The following is a 19,710-nucleotide window of genomic DNA, read 5'->3' as shown; positions in this document are numbered from 1 at the left end:
CTGATTAAAATGCATATTGAATTACAAAAACCCATGGCTTCGTGCTGATTTTCTGCTTCGAATACTCTTTGTAGTCTGTCGGAATATTAGCTATAAAACACTCAGCATTTATGTATTTTGATCTCCATTACTCATTTGACATAGCGCCTATATAACTTATATAATTAAAAATTAAGGTGATGGAACGGTGAATTAATTGAACGTAAGCAGCAACCGCCGATCTCTACCGTTTAGAAAATCCCAAACATAGAACAATTACAACTTCAAAATGTTTTAAAATAAAGAGGGAAATCCTATTATTATTATTAGTAGTAGTAGTAGTAGTATTGTTATTATATGGGAACGCTCACATATTTTGATCAAAACAGAGGCTATGGCCTAATTTTAAAAACAAACAAACAAACAAAAACCAGAATATCGGAATCGGGGCAGATCGTACACACCGATAATGCGCCGAAATACACACAATGTCTGAACTCTGCGGAAGTGCGAGACCGTGTTATGTGCGCCGAGAATCGGCCCAGGTGCGTCGTGCTAAGTGTGTTGTCATGACTAGATTCTGATCATTGTGTTTCTAATAGCTACGTCCTACTTCATATCCTAATGGTAAATGTGTAGAGAAATGTGATTTCCCATGGGAAAAAAAAACAGGTTTATACGTTTCCTTTTTGCTTTGCGAGCGGGCTAGATTAATTTGAAACTGCATTTCCCAAAATGCTCTTGCACCGTTTCCTGTTTTTATCATGTGATTGGTTGGATGCTACAGTGACATCTCTTCAAGTGAGAAGTCGTCAGCGTTTTAATTGTAGAAAGGGCTCGTGTACAAAATCAGAGCAATACATTATCTCCTAGATTTTCTGTCGCCGCTAATGTCTAAAAGATTATTGCACTAATACAATTTCGGCAGCTCTGTTTTGCTTTTATACGTATTCGGGGCTGTGGCTGGCCATTAGCTAGCTGGTCAGTTATGTCGGAAGTGGAGGAGCAGGTAAATTAACGTTATGCTGCCTGTTTTTGTACCACAGACATCACTGATTTCTATTGTAAATTTTAGTTGCTGTCTGTTTGTTAGACACTAACTGTATAGCTAAGACTAGCTTTTAACTTACAGCATCTGGCATTGGCCACAGTCATTAGAAGCATAGCCAGCTAACGACGTATACTGTCCTGTGAACCCGCATGTCTTCGTTTCTGTTGCTGTGTAAATGACTCAGTAGTAACTCCAATAGTCGATATTAGATAGATAACATATCCAGCTAACATAATGGGTGCGATTTTAAATGCGTTTCTATTTTGTAGGGAAGGAAACCAAGTGAAGAGTTGGAAGAGTCCACTGAGGACTCGGAGGTATGAATGTATTTTTTAGGAATTTCGGAGTACGTTGTGGGATAATGATTTCTTCTAAATCGAGTAGCCGGCATTGTGTTAATGTCGTTTCTTTGGGTGGTGGTGATAATTTAGGTATTATTTTACCCAAACGAATTCTGCTTTGCTTGTCTTTAATAGGCTAGAAAGGACAGTTGTTGTTTTTTTCGACATAGAACCTTAAGAACACAAACAAGCATGTGAATGAATAGTTGTTACATCGGAGAAGCTTTATATTTACTGTCTTGCTTTTTAAAGTATAGCTAAAATATTTTGAATTCATTAAATACTTGTTTGCTGTTATAAGAAAAAAAAATATGCTACTGCATTTGATGAGAGCTGTGCATATAAATAATGCACTCCTTGAATGATGTAATTCCTAAAGCAGGAACTTAGATTTTAAAATATGGTAGAAGAAAATTTAATAATGAGTTATCTCTCATTCAGACTTGAATTGCTCACTGATATATAACGCATTTTTTCAAAATACTTGTGTCTGTAAAACTGATTTTTGCTTACTATTTGAAATCTGAAACAAACTTAAATCAAACCTATTTACACCATAGGTATGAATGTTCTTGAACACTTAGTAGTTCTATATTTTCATGAAGGATTACATTTCTAATCATTAATGGAAAATAAAATCTCTATGGCTCCTTTTGGAGCATTCAAGTGAATCTCTGACCATGTAGCATCAGAGCTATGTCCTGGTTCATGTTTGTCTAAGTGACTGAGATACATGAGGGCAGTAAGGTAAATGTGAAAAGGTGTCAAAAATACACTCTTATTCACCAGAATGTACACTTGGCTGATAGTGGGTAAAATAACAGTGTGACGGACTGAAGTGGAATGGAGTCTTTTAGTGATCCAGAGGATGAATCAGGAAGACACTGGACAGATACTAGTTCCACTCCTGTGCCTTAAAAATGAGAATGAATGTAAAAATAACATAGCTTCAGTGTAAATTAAATCTTTGACTGTCTATATAGTTAGACACCCATGTCTTGGTTATTGTATGTGTATGTATGTGTCTGATATTTCTGCTGGACTACTGCAAGCCTTTGTATATTTTGTTATTCATTATAATGCTTCATAGTTCTCGTTCTTTTATTCTTTCTTATTCCCCTGTCTGTTTGGCTCTTGCCTCTCCTCACTTTTTTTCCTTCAAAAATATACACATGCACACAAAGTATTTTGTATTTTGTACTGACATCAAGAAGACGCTGTCAGCACACAGACAGACTTGCCAAGTTGGTGGTCAAAAATGACCTTTAGTCTTTAGGTTCTGTAGGTGTTGTCTGTAGGCCCTTCATGTGAACATTAAACCACCCCCATCGTTGTCACACACACATTCTCTCTCTCTCTCTCTCTCTCTCTCTCTCTCTCTCTCTCTCTCTCTCTCTCTCTCTCTCTCTTGTTGTAGGCAGAGGCATTTCAGTATTTATTGGCATAACCTACAATCACAAAGCCACTATCGAGCTGCTCTGAAATTTCTTGCCAGGGAAGAATTATGTCCCACTTCAGTGTGGAACTGTGCTGCAGCCTAGAGACATGATGTCACGCAGGGAATGGAAGGAGGATGCAGGCTTAGGCTGACATTAATCTGTGTGTGTGTGTTTGAAGCTCAGCTTCAACGTAGCCACGCAATCTGCTTTCTGACTAGAGAATTGAGCGGGTGAAAGAGAGTGAGGAAGGGGGGGAGAGAGAGAGAGAAAAATGAGAGAAAGAGAGGGTGAAAAGGAATGAAGGGGAGAGAGGGTTGAAGAGCGTGCTTGAGTGGCAGAGGAGTGTGTGGATGGTCACACCACTCCTGGAACAGGGCAATTAAAGACAGACTTCCCTTCATCCCCTGCTCCCCAGGGCACCAATTAGGAACAGTGTGGAACGTCAGCACAACACTCATCCACCACGTCGGCGTGGCAACGACAAACACTAACAAGAGGCAGAAATTATGGGATATGAAACGGAAGAAATAACACCAGCCCAACAAACACCCCCCCCCCCCCCCCCGCCTTCTCACAGCAAAGAAAGTTTGTTTCTTTTCCCTTCTTGGTTTTTCTCTCTCCTCCACAACTATAATGGCTTTGTAGACCATGACAAATGTCCAGGCATTAGAAATTTCACATCTGGAGTGAACAGGAAATGGACACGTCTGCCTCTGGGTGATGGGAAGAATGTGGAAGTGAAAGCATCTTCAGAAGTACCTGGAGCTTCTCTCTACTTACAAACTCCACTTCTTAACAATCCAGCCACACAGCTGCACCACCACAAGCCAGCCTGCTGTCTGGCAAGGCTTGGCATTGTTCCACACGCTTTATCTGGTTAACAAACTTTAACCAGTAGAGCTTGACATTCTTACCAGAGGGGTTGGCTCAACGAGAGGGATGAAGCTGAATGATTCATTGTCCATTGTCAGCATCTGTGAGAGGATTTGCTGAGGTAGAATAAGTATGAGGGCATTCTGTGCTGATTAGATGGAGAATTAGCAGCCTCAGGACAGCTTTGGTCCAGATGATCAGCAACTGCCAATAAATCATTTTACCTTAAGTTACACATTCACCTAGTCTACCTCAACTTTTGTGTAACCCAGAAGCTAAAGGAGAGGGGCCACTGAAGTGTATTGGTCAGAAAGAGGTCTGAGATTTTAACAGTCATTTTTGAGTCATTCTGTCCAGTACCAAGTTTTTTTTTGTGTGTGTTTGCGTGTTGGTTTCCCTAGGAGGAGGACAGTGAGGAGGAACCTAAGCTCAAATATGAGCGACTGGCCAATGGGGTGACGGAGATTCTGCAAAACGATGCTGCCAGCTGCATGACTGTGCATGACAAGGTAACTTAAAACAATGTTTCAAGGTTTGGTCTACATTTATTTCGCAAAGCCTGCATGGAAAACCGTTAGGAGTTGTGATACATGACTTGTTTGTCACCCAGCCCCCTTCTTTCATCCCGTTTTACGTTTAGCCCCCTGGATGGGACGTCTTTTTCAGTCCCAGACTTGTTCTTCTCAGGGCTATTCTTCCTTGGCTGAGCGATCTGTACTATGGCTGGCACAAGCAGCCATGACAGCAGGTTCAGTCATGCATGCCTGTTCTGGAGTAATAGTCATACTTAGTTATGTGTGCTCATCTAATGTTTTATTAAACATTATTGATTTCTATTCTTTTTTTCCTCTACTTTCCCTGGGGTCCCTGCTCCCCTTCTGCTCTTCCATCTTACCAACCCCCACGCCATCCCCGAGCAACACTGCCAAAGGAAGAAACACCATGAGTCTGAATTTCCAATGAGAGCCACCCCGATGCTTTTCCATTCTTTTGCTTACTCTCTTTTTCTCCCCGTTTATGGGTGTATTCCTGCATAATGTCTGCAAGCTAGTACTATGCACACAAGACTTCTCTCACCTAGTACCACACTTCAGCAAGCCTAATGTAGCCTCATATTTTAAGTGCCCCGAATCAGAATTTCATTTGAGCAATTCCATTTTGATAAATCCCTTTAAGAGCTACTCTGCTCTGGCGAGGCCACCCCTTTTATTTATTTATTTTTGGCTGATTTTATTTGGGGAGATTGTGTGCGCAGGAGGGGGGTGGCTCTGTCGGACATGCTCCACTGTGCCTGTAAATATAAGCATTTCATTATAGACTGCACTGAAGCATGGGACCACTCTGTGTGCTGCGCAAGAGGGTGGTGTATATGCGTGTGCGTGTGTGCACGTGCGTGGGTGTGCGTGCACGTATGTGCACACGTGTCTGTGTGCAAGGTTCCCAAAACCACATTGTTCACTGTATAGGAAATTTCATGTTTTTCCTGCTGCTTTCCTGTTCTGAATTTCCTTATTGCTGCTGTAATTGTGATGCTACCATGTGTCATTTAGCACCCTGTAACACATGTTTAGCAGCCTATCCAGTGCCATTCTTTAAAATAACTGTTGCTTCCTATGATGTTTTACTTTTCCTTTACTGTAAGATCTCTGAATTGGAATCAGCTTCTCCACATTCTTATTGTGTTGAAAAATCAACCCTGAATACACATTCCCCTACTATATGTGTTCTCTGTGTTAGTTAAACTTCATTTGTCCTCCTGGGCAGTGGGTTTGATTGTTGGGAAGGAGGTGGGAGCATGTGATCCACAGAGCATATATTATGTTGAGGCGTTTTGATATGTCAAAAAATGCCATTTCACACTGGCGCGCTCTGATAAATAGGCTTTTCTGTCCTCCAGCAATTTCACACTTTTTGCCCCCGAGGGGACAAGCTGGAGCCCCCCACCCCTACACACACAAACACATGCACGCACACACACACACTTCCCTTCAACCAAGCCTGGTAAGGTGCATTAATACCCCAGTACTGCAGCTTAAAGTTCAAATTCATGCTAAGCTGTGGCAGTTTGTTGTGTGTATTGTACATAAAGTGTCTGTGCCTTTGCTGGATTCCAGTTTTTGGCCCTGGGGACTCACTTTGGGAAGGTCTTCCTGCTGGACATCCAGGGAAATGTCACGCAGAAGTATGAGATTGTAAGTAAACGAGTCATTGTGCTCTGAGGCAGTCATAGCTCAGTGGTTAATGTACTTGACTTGTAATTGGAAGGTTGCTGGTTCAAGCCCCACCTCTGCCAAGTTGCCACTGTTTGGCCCCTGCGCAAGGCCCTTAACCCTTAATTGCTCAAGTTGTACTCAGTCATAATTGTAAGTCGCTTTGGATAAAAGCGTCAAGTAAATGTGCTTGATCTTCTAAGAAGAAGCTGTAGAAAGTCAAAATTAAGACGTTAACGCTGTTTCTTCGCTTCATGAGGAGTAGCGTTTTCACACTTTAAAATAATAATCACAATGTGTTTCTATACACCTGTCTGCCTCTTTGCGTGTCTGCCACAGAGTTCGGTGAAGATAAATCAGATCAGTCTGGATGATAGCGGGGAGCATGTGGGCATCTGCTCGGAGGATGGAAAGGTAGGCCCTTTGCTGTCACTAGGGATCACTGAACCAGACAATCACGATTCAAGCTATTCACCATGCCATACAGGCTGAAAGATCCCCTGTTCCCAAGGCTTTGGTGGCTAAGCACTGGGAGTGGGTGGTGAGGTCATGTAATGTCATGTAGTGACTCCCTTATGAAGAGGCAGAAGGACAGAACAGAAGAAAGCATCATATGGTCTGGCTGACCAAAACTAGACCAGAGAAGATAATTTACAGATCCTTGAGAGTTTAATATGTGCTTGTTTAGGAAAGCATTAGACAAGAAGTTTCTTTTGGTGCCAATCGACAAACTGGAAAAATGACTATAGCACTTGGCACTGTGTCTGTGGTAACCAGCACCTGTATTAGTGTGTTTGCAGCCACATTAGCAACATTCATCTCCTCATCTACCCATCTGGGCTGCCTTTCACTTGTCTTCACCCTATCTGCATGGTGATCTGAGCACAGGCATTCAGCGACCCTACCGGGCCTAATCATCACTACGACGAATGGCTCTCCCAGGTTGATCTCAGATCAGATAGCCCTCTTGTGCACCCTGCTCTCAGCCTGATCTCAGACCAGATCTCAGCCTGATGGCATAGCAGATAGCTGTGTCACGCTCCTTGCTCAACAGCCTTACCAGATTCTTCTCATGTGCGCAGTGACTCTGGCAATTAAAATCGTTGCAGCAGCCATTGTTCACAGCGAAAGGTTTTAACACCAGTCCCACTTGCCCTAGGCTTACATGATAGCTGAGATTATGTCAGACATGACAAACCTAAGTAGGAAACACTCTTCTGGCTGTGTCTCAGGGCTAGTTATTTATTCAGTCCTTTTCATTTGTTAACATCATACTTTTTAGGATGCTGTTTAAAATTGCACTTGTTTTAGGAACAACTTGAGATTTGTGCAGTAGTCCCTAAGTAGGATTTTACAGAAAAGTTTATAAAAAGAGAAAGAGAGATAGAATAGCTCAGAAGCAAGGAGGCCTTGCTAGCATGAGTTTTTGTTCCTGATCAACGTTATTTTGCGATCAATTTGTGTTTTGCGCCCACTCCCCAACCCACCCCGCCTCCAGCTCAGACAGATAGGTGCAGATGAATTTCTGTGTCATGACTTGCCTTTAGCCATCTGGGACTACAGTACAGCCAGAGATTAAGACCGCTCTATGAAAGCTTGCCAGGGCAGAGGGAGTTGACCCGGCTACTAATTGGGTGCCTAGTGGATGCCTAACTAGCCCACCATAAGATGTGATGTTTTTGTGATGCCTAGCCCAGGTCACTCCGAAATGCACTGACATTGTTTTGACCTAAAATGACACTTCTAATTATTTTTGTTATTGTCTGGGTTTTTCCCCCTTAACATCCTCTTATGTCTTGTCTTTCAGGTGCAGGTGTTTGGCCTCTACACCAGAGAAGGCTTCCATGAGAACTTTGATTGTCCCATCAAAGTAAGTTATTGTGCTTAACTTGTTCATTGTTCCCCTGGCAACTCGTTCATGTCTTATGGGCAATTGCCCTTTGAGTTTGACTTCCTGCCAGAACAAGCACTATTGTTTTCCTAAATAATATGATTTCAGGTCCCTGCAAGTTTTAATTGATTTCTCTTGGGCATTCTTAGCTTGGATAACTCGCAGATATTACCTAAGCAGGGCTAAGAGGGACTCTGTCGAGTCTAATACTGTACAATACTGGAAGGCAGGTGCTGGGTTACAGTATACAGAAGCAGAACCCTCATTTCAACTGCAAGGCAAATTGGAAAGTGAGAATCGATCTTCAAACCCTACTTGTGCAGTAGCATCCCAGTCACGTGACACCTGTTCTAAGGGAGTCTAAGCAAACTGTTGATAAAATAGTTGCTAGTTGCAACTATGTGATCTGTGCTGTTGAGAGCAACCATTTCAAAACATAGACAAACCTAGAATTTTAAATACTTTGTAAATACTATCATAAATGTACTGATATCTATCCATGGAAATAGCACATTTCTATGAGAGTAGAGAGTTGGAAACAAGCATATAGCTGGATTAGATTAGAGAGAGGTGGATCTGTGAACTAGCACTATGTTTTGTGCACCTCTACCTTTGCTCCAGGTGGTGGCTTTACATCCCCAGTTCAGCAAGTCGAACAACAAGCAGTTTGTAACTGGAGGAAACAAGGTGAGATATGCGGCTAATTTTAAATGAATGACAATCTGAATTTGAACAGGTCTTTTAGCGCAGTGACCTCACTAATTTCTAAGTCTGAGGAGGTCTTTTCTATGACTTCAGGCGCTGAAACAAATGGCTTCTCTTTGAAATTTCATATTAGCAACAAATGTTCTTTTTGTCTTCTTTTAAGCACACCACCTTTGTTGGCGTTTAGTAGTGATGCTTCACTACTAGAGGGGTGGGCAGTATATTTCACAACACTGAACTCTGTAGCTTCTGTGACTCTGACTTTTGACACTTTCTATCTTGGCCTTGTGGCAGGGTCAGAGAGAGAGAGAGAGAGATAGAGAGAGAGAGAAAGCGAGGGGTCCATTTTCTCCGAGTGTCGCTCTGCTCACCGGGAGAGAAGTTGTTTCCCCACACGCAACAAATTACAGTCATTACATCCAGAGTGCCATAGTGTCCACAACATGTAGAAGTTGGACTAAACAAATAGGCTTTCATTTTTCAGAGAACGCCACAGTACCTAGGCAGGGTGTCTTTCTGTCTTCAGAGATGAATATGGCGATCATATCTTACCAGCACGCTGTTCGCCTAACACACCTTTAGAAACGGGCCGATAAGAGCTCTTTTCTAAAGGGGCAACTTGAACAGTCAAGATGCTGTTAGCTTGGGTGGGAGGATGGGTAATGCATCCTAATCTTGGCCATCTCCCATATATTACTTATATTGGAAGCACAGAGAGAGATTTGAGACTTCATTTCTTTTAGTTGTAAATATTTGGCTGTACAACTCACAAAATGTAAAGCTGATTTCATTGCCAGGTAACTTCATGAAATGACTGCTCATCTTTTTTCCATGTCATGTATAAGCACTAAATAAGTGCCGGTTGTCCCGTGTTTTGTCCGTTCTTTCATTCCCGAGTGGAGCTGGACTGTGTTGGCCGTCTTAGGCTCCCCCACTCGGCTGATTTTCTGCTGTTTCCCTGGCTTAAGGTGCCCGTAATGCAGCCGCGGTGTAAAAATCAATACGGCTGAGGACACATCTTGTCAAAGGCAATTCAATCTGTCTGCGCGGCTCCTGGAGTGTCATCTCCCGTTGGCAAGCCGTGATCTGTTAACATAGCCCAAAAGTGCAGAATCTGAGTCACGCTCGTTTCTGCATCAGGCCGGCCAGACGGCGCATATGTGTGCGCAGCGACCCATCATGAGAAGATGTGTCTCGTTCCAGCGGGCTAGATCCATGCAGCATGCCTGCTGCTGTTTTATGTGCAGTGATTTTCACATAACTTGCCATCACATGTATAACGTGATCCAGAAATATTCAGATCAGGCAAGACCAGACATGAGTGGTCTTGTAGATTGTTTACCTTGAGAAAAGCTTAGATGAAAGTATTTCATACATTACATTACAGTATTACTTACATGCATACAGTATTTCATACATTACAAAGCTTTTCATGCATCTTTTGTCTCCGCATCAGATCAACACAGCACCCCAATGCACACTTCAGGATCTCATATACTAGGCAAGACTGCTGTAGTTCTTAATCATGTCTCAGCAGTGTGATAACTTCGTATTTCTGTAGATTACTGTACTGCAGCATTCTGATATGTAATAAGAGGATTGGGGTCAACATTTAATGATTAAATAAATAATGCTTTAGCTCAAAGTGGCTTTCAACAGGAACTATTTGCAAAGTGTACCTTTAGCTTTAATGTAGTTAGACTATTTAAGATGCCATATATTTTATTATGTGTATGAAGACTCGGTCTGTATTTTATGATTCCTCAAAGATCATAAAAGCTATGGTTATTGTCTTTGTAAGATGATGATAGAAACCTCCCGTACCCATAGCCAAGCCATAAACAGCAAAACTTGTTTCAGATTGGCACCAAAGACGAACAACTCTCTCTCTCTCTCTCTATCTATCTATCTATATCTATATCTATATATAAATAAATATAAATAATCAGTCGAGGGTTGGCTGGTGGTACTGTGTTCTACCGCCCTCTGCTGGTGTATTTGAGATATCACTAGTTAGAGCACCTGTTCCTAGTTCTGCGCGTTAGTAAAGTTAGTCAACATGGCTGGTTTAGAAATTCTTTCTGTGTGATGTAGCTGCTACTGTATGAAAGAAACTGGCTGAACCGCTGGAAGATGTCCACTCTGCATGAAGGAGAGGGCACCATCACCAACATCAAATGGAGGGCCAATCTCATCGCTTGGGCTAACAATGTGGTACGACTAGACTTGTTGCAAAGTGTGGCTAAATTATTTTGGAGCCACTTTATTATAAGAGCTTTTAGAAATGTTTATTTTTATTATGCCACTGCCAATTTTAGCTGACATGATCTTGGAAATATAATGGCAGCTGTTGATTTTTGAAATACCGAAATGGGGACGTCACAGTGATCTGGGCTGATTTTATACACACTGTTTAGTCTAGCATAGCTGATACATATATATTATCCTTTCAAAATTAGCCTTTCAAAATTCCTGTTCTAAGAAATAATCAGTTCTAATATTAACAGAAATTTCAGCAATTATTTAAATGCTCCTAGAAACTCAAAGGTTATGTAACTTTTTTTTTTTTTTAATCCTAATGATTTTGTTGGCTAGATGTTGCCAGTATGTCATGTTTTAGAGTTTTTCTCTTGGTGCGGATCAGGGGGTGAAGATCTATGACATCAGCAGCAAGCAACGCATCACGAACGTGCTGCGGGACAACACGACTCTGAGGCCTGATATGTACCCCTGCAGCCTGTGCTGGAAAGATAACGCCATTCTTATCATCGGCTGGGGATCTTCTGTCAAGGTGAGTGAGAGAGTGTGGGTGTGTGTTCAATCCCATGTGAGAGTAGTGCTTTCTAAACTTCAAGTACACTTGTTCTTCTTGCAGATATGTGTGGTTAAGGAGCGTGACCCTACAGAGATGAGAGATTTGCCCAGTCGCTATGTAGAGATCGGTAATGCCACATACACACCTGTAGTGCTGTTGTATGCCTGAACATTAAGTTGCATATTGTCAAAAAAATATCAGTGTGAAGGTGGTTTGCTAATCTGAGTTCTTTATCCCTTGCAGTGTCAGCATTTGAGACAGAGTTCTTTATTAGTGGGCTTGCTCCTCTAGCTGATCAACTTGTTACCCTATACTATGTCCAAGAGAATTCAGATCACATGGTAGGACTCCTCACTGTTGTCAGTAATAGTCCCCTTGGCCCAACATTGTACGTTTTTGTGTTCTCCCTGATCAAACACATCTGTCCAAGCTCTTGTCTAATAATAGTAACATTTGGCCTACGAACTGAGCCAACTGGAAACTGAAAGTTGCCTCTTTAAGTGATCTTTGCCTGAGATATCAGTGCTTTGCATGTTTAATTTTGAGTTTATATAGGCTAAACCAGTGTTGCTTGGAATTTGTTGTAGAACAACACAGGTCCAATGTATCTGTAGTAATTGCAGAAATATTAAAATTAAAAGTAGTTACAAAGTTTGTGTGTGTGTGTGTGTCACAGGAGGAGGAGTTCAGGGCACGGCCACGCCTGGACATCATCCAGCCACTGCCGGAGAGCTGTGAAGAGATCTCATCTGACGCTCTCACCGTCCGCAACTTTCAGGAGAACGAGTGCCGTGACTACAAGCTGGGTAAACAAGAGAAGGGGAGGGACAATTGACATTTTGGGACAGTCCACTACTATCCTCAGACTGAGAGTAGGAGATTCTCTATAAGAGGATTTAGCACTTTTTTTCGTGAAACAGGCCTCAAAAAGTGATGTTTAATAATTTTAGCTCTACTTCCTGAGAACTGAATGTAGGATCTCATCAGGGAGATGGATTATGCCTGCAGCTCAACTGTCTCTACATTTATGACTGTCAAATGCACAATGATTCAGACTTAATTATACAATATGCTGATGATTGGTCTCATTTTTTGGAAGTTATACAAGTATAGGAAAAAGATGCAGGACCTGAGTGAAGTAAAACAAATAATTTTGTTTTGAATACTAACAAAATGAAGGAGATTTTGATTTCAGTAAGCGTAGCTCATATCTGTGTTATAATAAAACAACAGGGGTAGAAATGCTGGACTGTTTTAAGGTTTTCATTAGTTTTAGAGTTTTCATCTGACCTCTCATGGCAAATGAATATTCATTTGCTGAATATGAAAGCTCAAAAGAGTTAGAATTTTTTAAGGACTTTAAAGATAGTGTGACTGAGCATAAGGATCCTGAGCAATTTCTACAGGTGTACTAAAAAAGTATATAATGTTTCTATATTAGTTTGGTACAGGAATTGTTCTGGTTGGAAAACTCTGGACAGAGTTTTATGTTCACCGGTGAGGATTATGGGTACTGGGCTTTCTCATCTATGATCTCTACGTGGATCACGTATGTTCACAGGTGCTAAATGTCCTGGCAGATAGATACCATCCAGCAGAGGAGAACTTTATTGTCTTGCGCTTTGGGAAACGGTATATGTCGATTAAATCTGGAACAGCATGACTGTGCAATAGCTTTTATCGTAGGGCCATACAATGCACGTTAAATACATTGAGATGATCAGTGGCACGTTGTGCATGTGTATGTATTGTAGTTTAATATATTTATTTGTGTCCTTCTCATATTTCTGAGTGAGATCCACACATTCATGCCAATGTATGTACTTTTATGTCCAATAAAACTGAATCTGAACTAGACTTTCCCACAGCTTACATCGTTATGATACATTCGGAGATGTTCTTACATTGTCCTCATGGTTTAGTTTAGGTGAACCATCCCACAAGAATTCAGAGTCAACGTGTGTCTTGCTTTCGCAGAGCACTCAGAAGGAGAGTCTCTGTTCTACATCATCAGCCCTAAGGACATTGTGGTGGCTAAGGAACGTGATCAGGACGACCACGTGGACTGGCTGCTGGAGAAGAAGAAATACGAGGTGGGTGTGCACAGCTGCCCAGGGTTCAGTGGACTACTCTGGACTTTGCGCAGCCTTCGGGATTTACAGTTTTGAGTCTGTTGCTGATTGTAATTAAGCTGAAACGCAAGGGCTGTGCACAGGATGTGGTGTTGGAAGCTTAACCGTTTGGGCCCTCTTACAGGAAGCGCTGATGGCAGCAGAGATCAGCTTCAAGAATGTCAAGAGACACGACGTTCAGGTACAGCCTGGAAGCTTTCACCATTTGAGTCACATTTTAACCAGCTATCTTGAACAAGAAAAGGTTGATTCTGAAATAACATGAAATGATGTATTCATGAGCAGCCTATAGTATTGTGATACCTCTATTCTGTCCTGAATGAGCAGAAAATCGGAATGGCCTACATCAACCACCTGGTGGAGAAAGGGGACTATGACACAGCAGCGAGGTGCTAGAATAGTGCTGCAGAGGTTTTCAGGCCAGTCCTCAGGACCCCTCAGCCAGACCACATATTTACTCTGTTTCTGCTCCCAAAGCGACATGGCCAGATAGTGACCATCTCTACAGCCTTTGGTTTGGTACTTCTGGTGCATGGGGAGCTGGAACAGAAGAAAAACTTGCTCTGGCTGGGGTTATTCAAACATGAGATTGAGAAACTCTGTTCTATATTAAAAGGTTTGATATTGAGTGGGAGGAAGCCTCAGTGTGTCTGTCTGTCTTGTTTACAGAAAATGTCAGAAGGTGCTAGGCAAGAATATGGATCTTTGGGAGAATGAGGTGTACCGCTTCAAAACTATTGGGCAGTTGAAGGTGAGTTAGTCCTGAAGGCCTGTATACTCTTACCTGATTTCACCCAAAGATGACAGCTTAGCATTGATTTTGGGAGGAATGTCACCAGTATACTTTTAGACAATGAGATATATAAGAATTTCACATCGTTCATACTGTAAGAAAATGGATAGGGCCTGTCACTTTTCTGCAAAAGGACACAAAGGTCTCCCATGGCAGTAATTAACAAAGATTTTGAAACGGAGTTACAGAAATTGTTTGTATGTTCACACTGCATCCTAGATGTCACAATCACATAGATGGTAGCAACTTTTCACTATGATATTGCCATATCCCTAAAAGGCCGATTGACCCATTATAGCTCCTGAGGGCATTCAGTCCCTTAGAAGTATTCACTTCACCATCCCTGTGATTTACTTCCCTAGACAAGTCCAATAAAGAGCGCTTACAGCTGGGCGCCCCACTTTGTCATATAGCTGCTCAGTCTGAGGTCCCTCCCCAATCTCAATCTCTCTCTCTCTCTCTCTCTCTCTTCCTCTAGGCCATTAGTCAGTACTTACCCAGAGGAGACCTCCGCCTCAGACCAGCCATTTATGAGATGATCCTGCATGAGTTCCTCAAGACCGACTACGAGGTGTGTGGGTGTGGCCGTGTTTCGTGTGTACACATGCTGGAGCACAGGATTTTTCTGCTCCCTGCATAACTGTCATTTCTGATCCCCACAGGGCTTCGCCACGCTCATCCGTGAGTGGCCAGGAGAGCTGTACAACAACATGACTATAGTTCAGGCAGTAACTGACCACCTAAAGAACGACCCCACCAATAGCATCCTGCTCACCACCTTAGCTGAACTGTGGGTAGCAGACAACATGCTTGGGTGTACATTCATTTGATTTTATTGCTTGGCTGGGTTTGCTTAACTATCTGTCAGTATTGCCACAGTGTTAAATACACGGTTACATATGTAGAAATCTGCAACTTAAAAAAAAAAAAAATGGACAATGCTCCGTAAGCAAGAGCTATGGTGCAATTACAAAGCTTCCTCAGTGGTGAGCCTGTAAAAAGTGTAACTAGCTCTGTCATTCTGCCTCAGATACACGTACGACCAGCGATACGACAGAGCTCTGGAGATCTATCTGAGGCTGCGGCACAAAGATGTCTACCAGCTCATCCACAAACACAACCTGTTCTCATCTATCGATGACAAGATCGTCCTCCTCATGGACTTTGATAAGGAGGTGAAACATCAGAGTTGTTCCTCAGAGATTTTTACACTCCTGTGAAGAGCATAGTTTAGGATCGTGGAGCGAGACAGTTTTAAGAAGCACATCACTGTAGTCTGGCATTTAAAACAAATATAGCTGTTTGAAAGACTTAGTGACACATGGGTCTCTGCTTTATACTTTTGAAATAGAAAAGTATTTAAATATATAAATATATGCATGATATTTTAGAAGTGCACAATATATCAGTGACAATTCTATTATTTGCTGATAACAATAATTCAAAAATTGTTCTTATCAATTTGATATTGAATTTCAGAAGATGGTTACAAACAGAATTTTCTAAATTATCTAACCAAGAGATTAGGCCTTCTATTTCATTTGTCTTGTTTGTATTACTACACTTAAAAGAAACTTTAGAAAGGTTAGAACATCAAATGTAATGAAGCTGTTTTGTTCACCTTTGGGTGAAGTATAAAGTATGATTACAATTATTGTGATGTCTGATTTACCTGAGACATAGCTATGTTACATTTAATGATCCATTTTAGAGTTTAAAATTTCTAACACCCACTGTACTTCATATGTAGATTATAGTTTGAATTTGCTTTAAGATGCATTAAGTTAAAATGATTGGTTCTTAATATTGGTATCTGCAACACAAGGTGTTAATTATCAGTCATGTTGATGTCTGTATGTCATAAGACATCCAATTAAGGTGTGTCCTTAATATATATTATATATATAACCTATATATTTTAATATAACATCTAATGGTAAAGACATAAAATCAAGATATATTTAGCCTGGCATTATCTGAAGCTCTTACTTAAAGCGAGATTTGACAGAGACAGAGAGCTTGGATTAATTGTCGCAGAGATCTGAAAGATGTGTCCGCATCTTTTGCTCTTGATTTCAGAAAGCTGTTGACATGCTGCTGGATAATGAAGATAAAATATCAGTGAGTTCACCCTGATGCCTCTGGGCTTCTGATTAAAAGCACACTGGCTCTGTTTGCACATGAATCTCTCTATATCATTCTCTCTCATGCTTTTTCCCCCATCAGACAGACAGAGTGGTAGATGAACTGAAAGACAGACCAAAGCTATTGCATGTGGTAAGCAGCGATTAATCTTAGGTACAGAATGAGTTTCCTTTTTTTTTTTTTTTTTTTTTATAATTAAGCAGCAATAATAATAATGATGATAGTAATTCACCATTTCTGCTGGTGTTTAATGTTGGCATGCTGCATTAACTTCATCTGCTACCTTGCCCCAGATCCCTGGTCTAAATCAGTATTTCTGAGGCGTTTTCTCCAGAAACTGTTTGATTTGATGATATGAACACATGATATTATTTGGCAGAATGACTAAGTAATTATTTCTAGGACTATACACCATAATTTAACATCCCAGTTGTTACACTTAATTAATACTGCCACTGGACTTGTACTCTTCCAGTCATCCGTCGTGATAGTACTGTTACTTTTATTTTGACTTTGGTTTTATGAAGGATTTAAATAATTACATCAATATAATAACATTGCTCAGCATAACCGTAGTCATTTTAAGTGGACAAGAGCAATAAGAAATGAGCACACCCAGGTGAACCCTTAGAGATCATACAGAAAAACATGGTGTTGATATCAGCCAGATATTAGGAGAATGGTATGGTTTCAGTGCATCCCTAATGACAGAACTGGCAATGAATTAAAATCTTTTACCATAGTAGGTGGATGTGGTTGGAGGAAAAGGTTGTGAAATGACACCCAGACAAAAATATTCTGACTCCCCCTCCCCCTCTATAGTATTTTCCCCACAATCTGTTGATTCAGTTGTTCATTACTATCTTAATGGATGCTGCTGTGTGAGCATGCAACATAGTGTATCTGATATCTGCTCTGCCATATCACTGTCATGTCAGCTGTTACCAAAAGAATAATAGAAATGTCTCTGCTGGTCTTTCTCCCAGTACCTTCACAAGCTGTTTAAGCGAGACCACCACAAGGGCCAGAAATACCACGAGAGGCAGATCAGTCTGTATGCAGAATATGACAGGCCCAACTTGCTGCCCTTCCTCCGAGATAGTACCCACTGCCCACTGGAGAAGGTACGGCTATGGTATTGTTTTAACCACATGATGGCCTTTTATTCTTCATCGTGTTTATTTAAGACTGCCTGATCATGCTTTCCATAAGTGAGTGATGTGTTTCATAAGCAAGGGCTGCCCTTGTCTTTTTTAGGCATTAGAGATCTGCCAACAAAGACACTTTGTGGAAGAAACAGTCTTTTTACTCAGTGAGTCTTGGATTTCACATGCTGTTTTATAGTTAGTGGTGGAATACCTCTCATGCAATTCTCAAAGAACTGACACATAGCTAAAGGAAGCCTGAGAAATAATGTAAAATAAAGAGAGAAAGAACTAGATTCTTGGCCTCAGACAAAATATCATTTGGATCTATGATCCATTCCATACAATAGTATTTATAAGGGCAAAAAGGAGGCAAACCTGATCCTGGATCAGTGCTGTTACTCTGAAGAGAGGGAATAAATAAATAAATAAATAAATTTTATTTATTTTTATATATATATATATATATATATATTTATTGCTCACCCCTGCAGGCCGGATGGGGAACTGCAGGCGGGCACTGCAGATGATAATGGAGGAGCTGGGAGATGTGGATAAGGCCATAGAGTTTGCCAAAGAGCAGGACGATGCTGAATTATGGGAGGATCTCATCTCTTACTCTATAGACAAACCACGTATGTCTCATCTCTGTCTGCTTGCTGTAGTGTTATTTGTGTCATTTTGGGAAAGCATTTTATAAATCAAACATGTTTAGAAGATTTTCTGGTGTTGATATTAATGGGTATAATTCAGTTAAGATATATTGGAAGATAAACACCCAATATAAATGGCTTAAATTTTCTGAAGAAAAAAAAACTATTACTTACACCTTCTCTGTTCAATCTCCAGCTTTCATCACAGGGTTGCTAAATAACATAGGAACCCATGTGGATCCCATTCTCCTAATCCATCGCATTAAAGAAGGCATGGAGATCCCTAATCTCAGAGACTCGCTAGTCAAAATCCTACAGGACTACAATTTACAGGTAGAGTTACCCATTTAACTTGCTGTGTAATTAGGAACAAAGCCCATTCATTTGTTTTGCAGTTCAGAAATGTGGAGGTTTTAGGATCTGAGTGTAAATATAAATTGTTTATGATTATTCTTATAATTAAAGTTCATCAAAAAAAATCCAAATAGAAGAGGATTAACATGATGTGCAAAGACCGTATTTAAGCAAATGGATCTTCCTTCAGATCTTACTACGTGAGGGTTGTAAGAAGATTCTGGTAGCTGACTCACTCTCTTTGCTGCAGAAGATGAACCGAACGCAAATGAGGGGCGTTCGAGTGGATGGTAAAACACCAGTGAAACCAGTAGCATCTGACTAGTTGAATTTTTTAAACACCACAAACTGAGCTAGTTTTGGCTGGTTCACTGGAATGCATCAGGTTTACTAGTTTTCTTTTTCTTTTTTTTCTTTAAACAGAGGAGAATATCTGTGAATCTTGTCATGTCACAATATTGCCATCAGGTATGCTTACTTTCTCAAATGCATTTTTTTAAAATGTAAAAACATCTAATTTTGTTTTAACCTGTGAACGACCGTGTAACTAAAAAATATAATTATATAGCTGCTTGTGTTGCTTGTATTTTAGACACAGCCCAGCCTTTCAGCGTGGTGGTGTTCCACTGCAGACACATGTTCCATAAGGAGTGTCTACCCTCCTCAGGAACCGTAAGACTTTGCTCTATTCCAAACACAAGAGTCATTATCTCTACAAACGGTCCACTAACCTAAGACATGAATCACTTTTTTAGATGATTAAATCAAATTTCATGACCTGTTTCACCCAAGCTCTACTCGAAGTAAAAACAAAAATATTACATGCAGAGTTGACAAGGCCAGACTCTCCTGTCTTTTCTGGCAGATTCCAGGTGGACAGTACTGCAACATTTGTAGTGCCAAACGGAGAGGCCCCGGCAGTGGTATTCTAGAGATGAAGAAATAGCGTCCTTTCACCCAGTGGCTCCCATGCTGGGCTCTAACATCTGTTGTGCACCAAGCTTCCCAAGATGACAGCATCTTAACAAGTTTAAACTATAAGCCTCAGTGAATGTCAAAGAATCGTGATATAAAAGCCCTAGTGAATCTGTATTAACACTTACTATTTATGCATCACTTACATTTGCTCATGTTTGTTCTAAACTGTATGGTACTTACTAATAAAAAATTTTGCAATGCTTATC

At 40.9% G+C, this 19,710-nt stretch overlaps 1 protein-coding gene across 3 annotated transcripts; it reads left to right on the top strand.

Moving 5' to 3' along the window:
- Positions 1 to 504: 504 nt before the first annotated feature.
- vps41 (VPS41 subunit of HOPS complex) lies at positions 505 to 19,708 on the top strand. Of its 3 annotated transcripts, none has more exons than XM_081718630.1 (29): positions 505 to 524; positions 1,300 to 1,347; positions 4,085 to 4,192; positions 5,798 to 5,875; positions 6,233 to 6,307; positions 7,701 to 7,763; positions 8,406 to 8,471; positions 10,584 to 10,703; positions 11,134 to 11,280; positions 11,365 to 11,431; positions 11,548 to 11,645; positions 11,981 to 12,110; positions 13,282 to 13,397; positions 13,561 to 13,617; positions 13,764 to 13,825; positions 14,106 to 14,187; positions 14,708 to 14,800; positions 14,892 to 15,019; positions 15,260 to 15,404; positions 16,309 to 16,350; positions 16,456 to 16,506; positions 17,361 to 17,498; positions 17,632 to 17,686; positions 18,014 to 18,154; positions 18,369 to 18,505; positions 18,717 to 18,816; positions 18,950 to 18,994; positions 19,119 to 19,198; positions 19,392 to 19,708. In XM_081718630.1, exons 3-29 carry the CDS (start codon positions 4,175 to 4,177, stop codon positions 19,470 to 19,472), a joined length of 2,415 nt encoding a protein of 804 aa, XP_081574756.1. In that variant the 5' UTR covers positions 505 to 524; positions 1,300 to 1,347; positions 4,085 to 4,174; the 3' UTR covers positions 19,473 to 19,708. The 3 variants fall into 3 exon arrangements, with proteins under 3 accessions (XP_081574756.1, XP_081574752.1, XP_026860125.1); XM_027004324.3 differs by lacking the exon at positions 505 to 524 and adding an exon at positions 751 to 988; XM_081718626.1 differs by lacking the exon at positions 1,300 to 1,347 and having other exon boundaries at positions 506 to 524.
- The last annotated feature ends 2 nt before the right edge of the window (positions 19,709 to 19,710 follow it).

This window comes from Electrophorus electricus, chromosome 1 (genome assembly GCF_041902795.1).
Source record: "Electrophorus electricus isolate QZ-2024a chromosome 1, ASM4190279v1, whole genome shotgun sequence".
NCBI classification, from domain to species: domain Eukaryota; kingdom Metazoa; phylum Chordata; class Actinopteri; order Gymnotiformes; family Gymnotidae; genus Electrophorus; species Electrophorus electricus.
The sequence above is the reverse complement of the archived record's forward strand: the minus strand, read 5'-3'. Positions and strand labels throughout refer to the sequence as shown.

What these genes read in the sequence shown, in the direction of transcription:
- vps41 (XM_027004324.3), top strand. Translation starts at nt 968, where the DNA reads ATGTCGGAAGTGGAGGAGCAG. An exon ending in GACTATGACACAGCAGCGAG is followed by an intron (nt 13,826 to 14,105) that starts GTGCTAGAATAG and finishes TCTTGTTTACAG; the next exon opens with AAAATGTCAGAAGGTGCTAG. An exon ending in TCATGGACTTTGATAAGGAG is followed by an intron (nt 15,405 to 16,308) that starts GTGAAACATCAG and finishes TCTTGATTTCAG; the next exon opens with AAAGCTGTTGACATGCTGCT.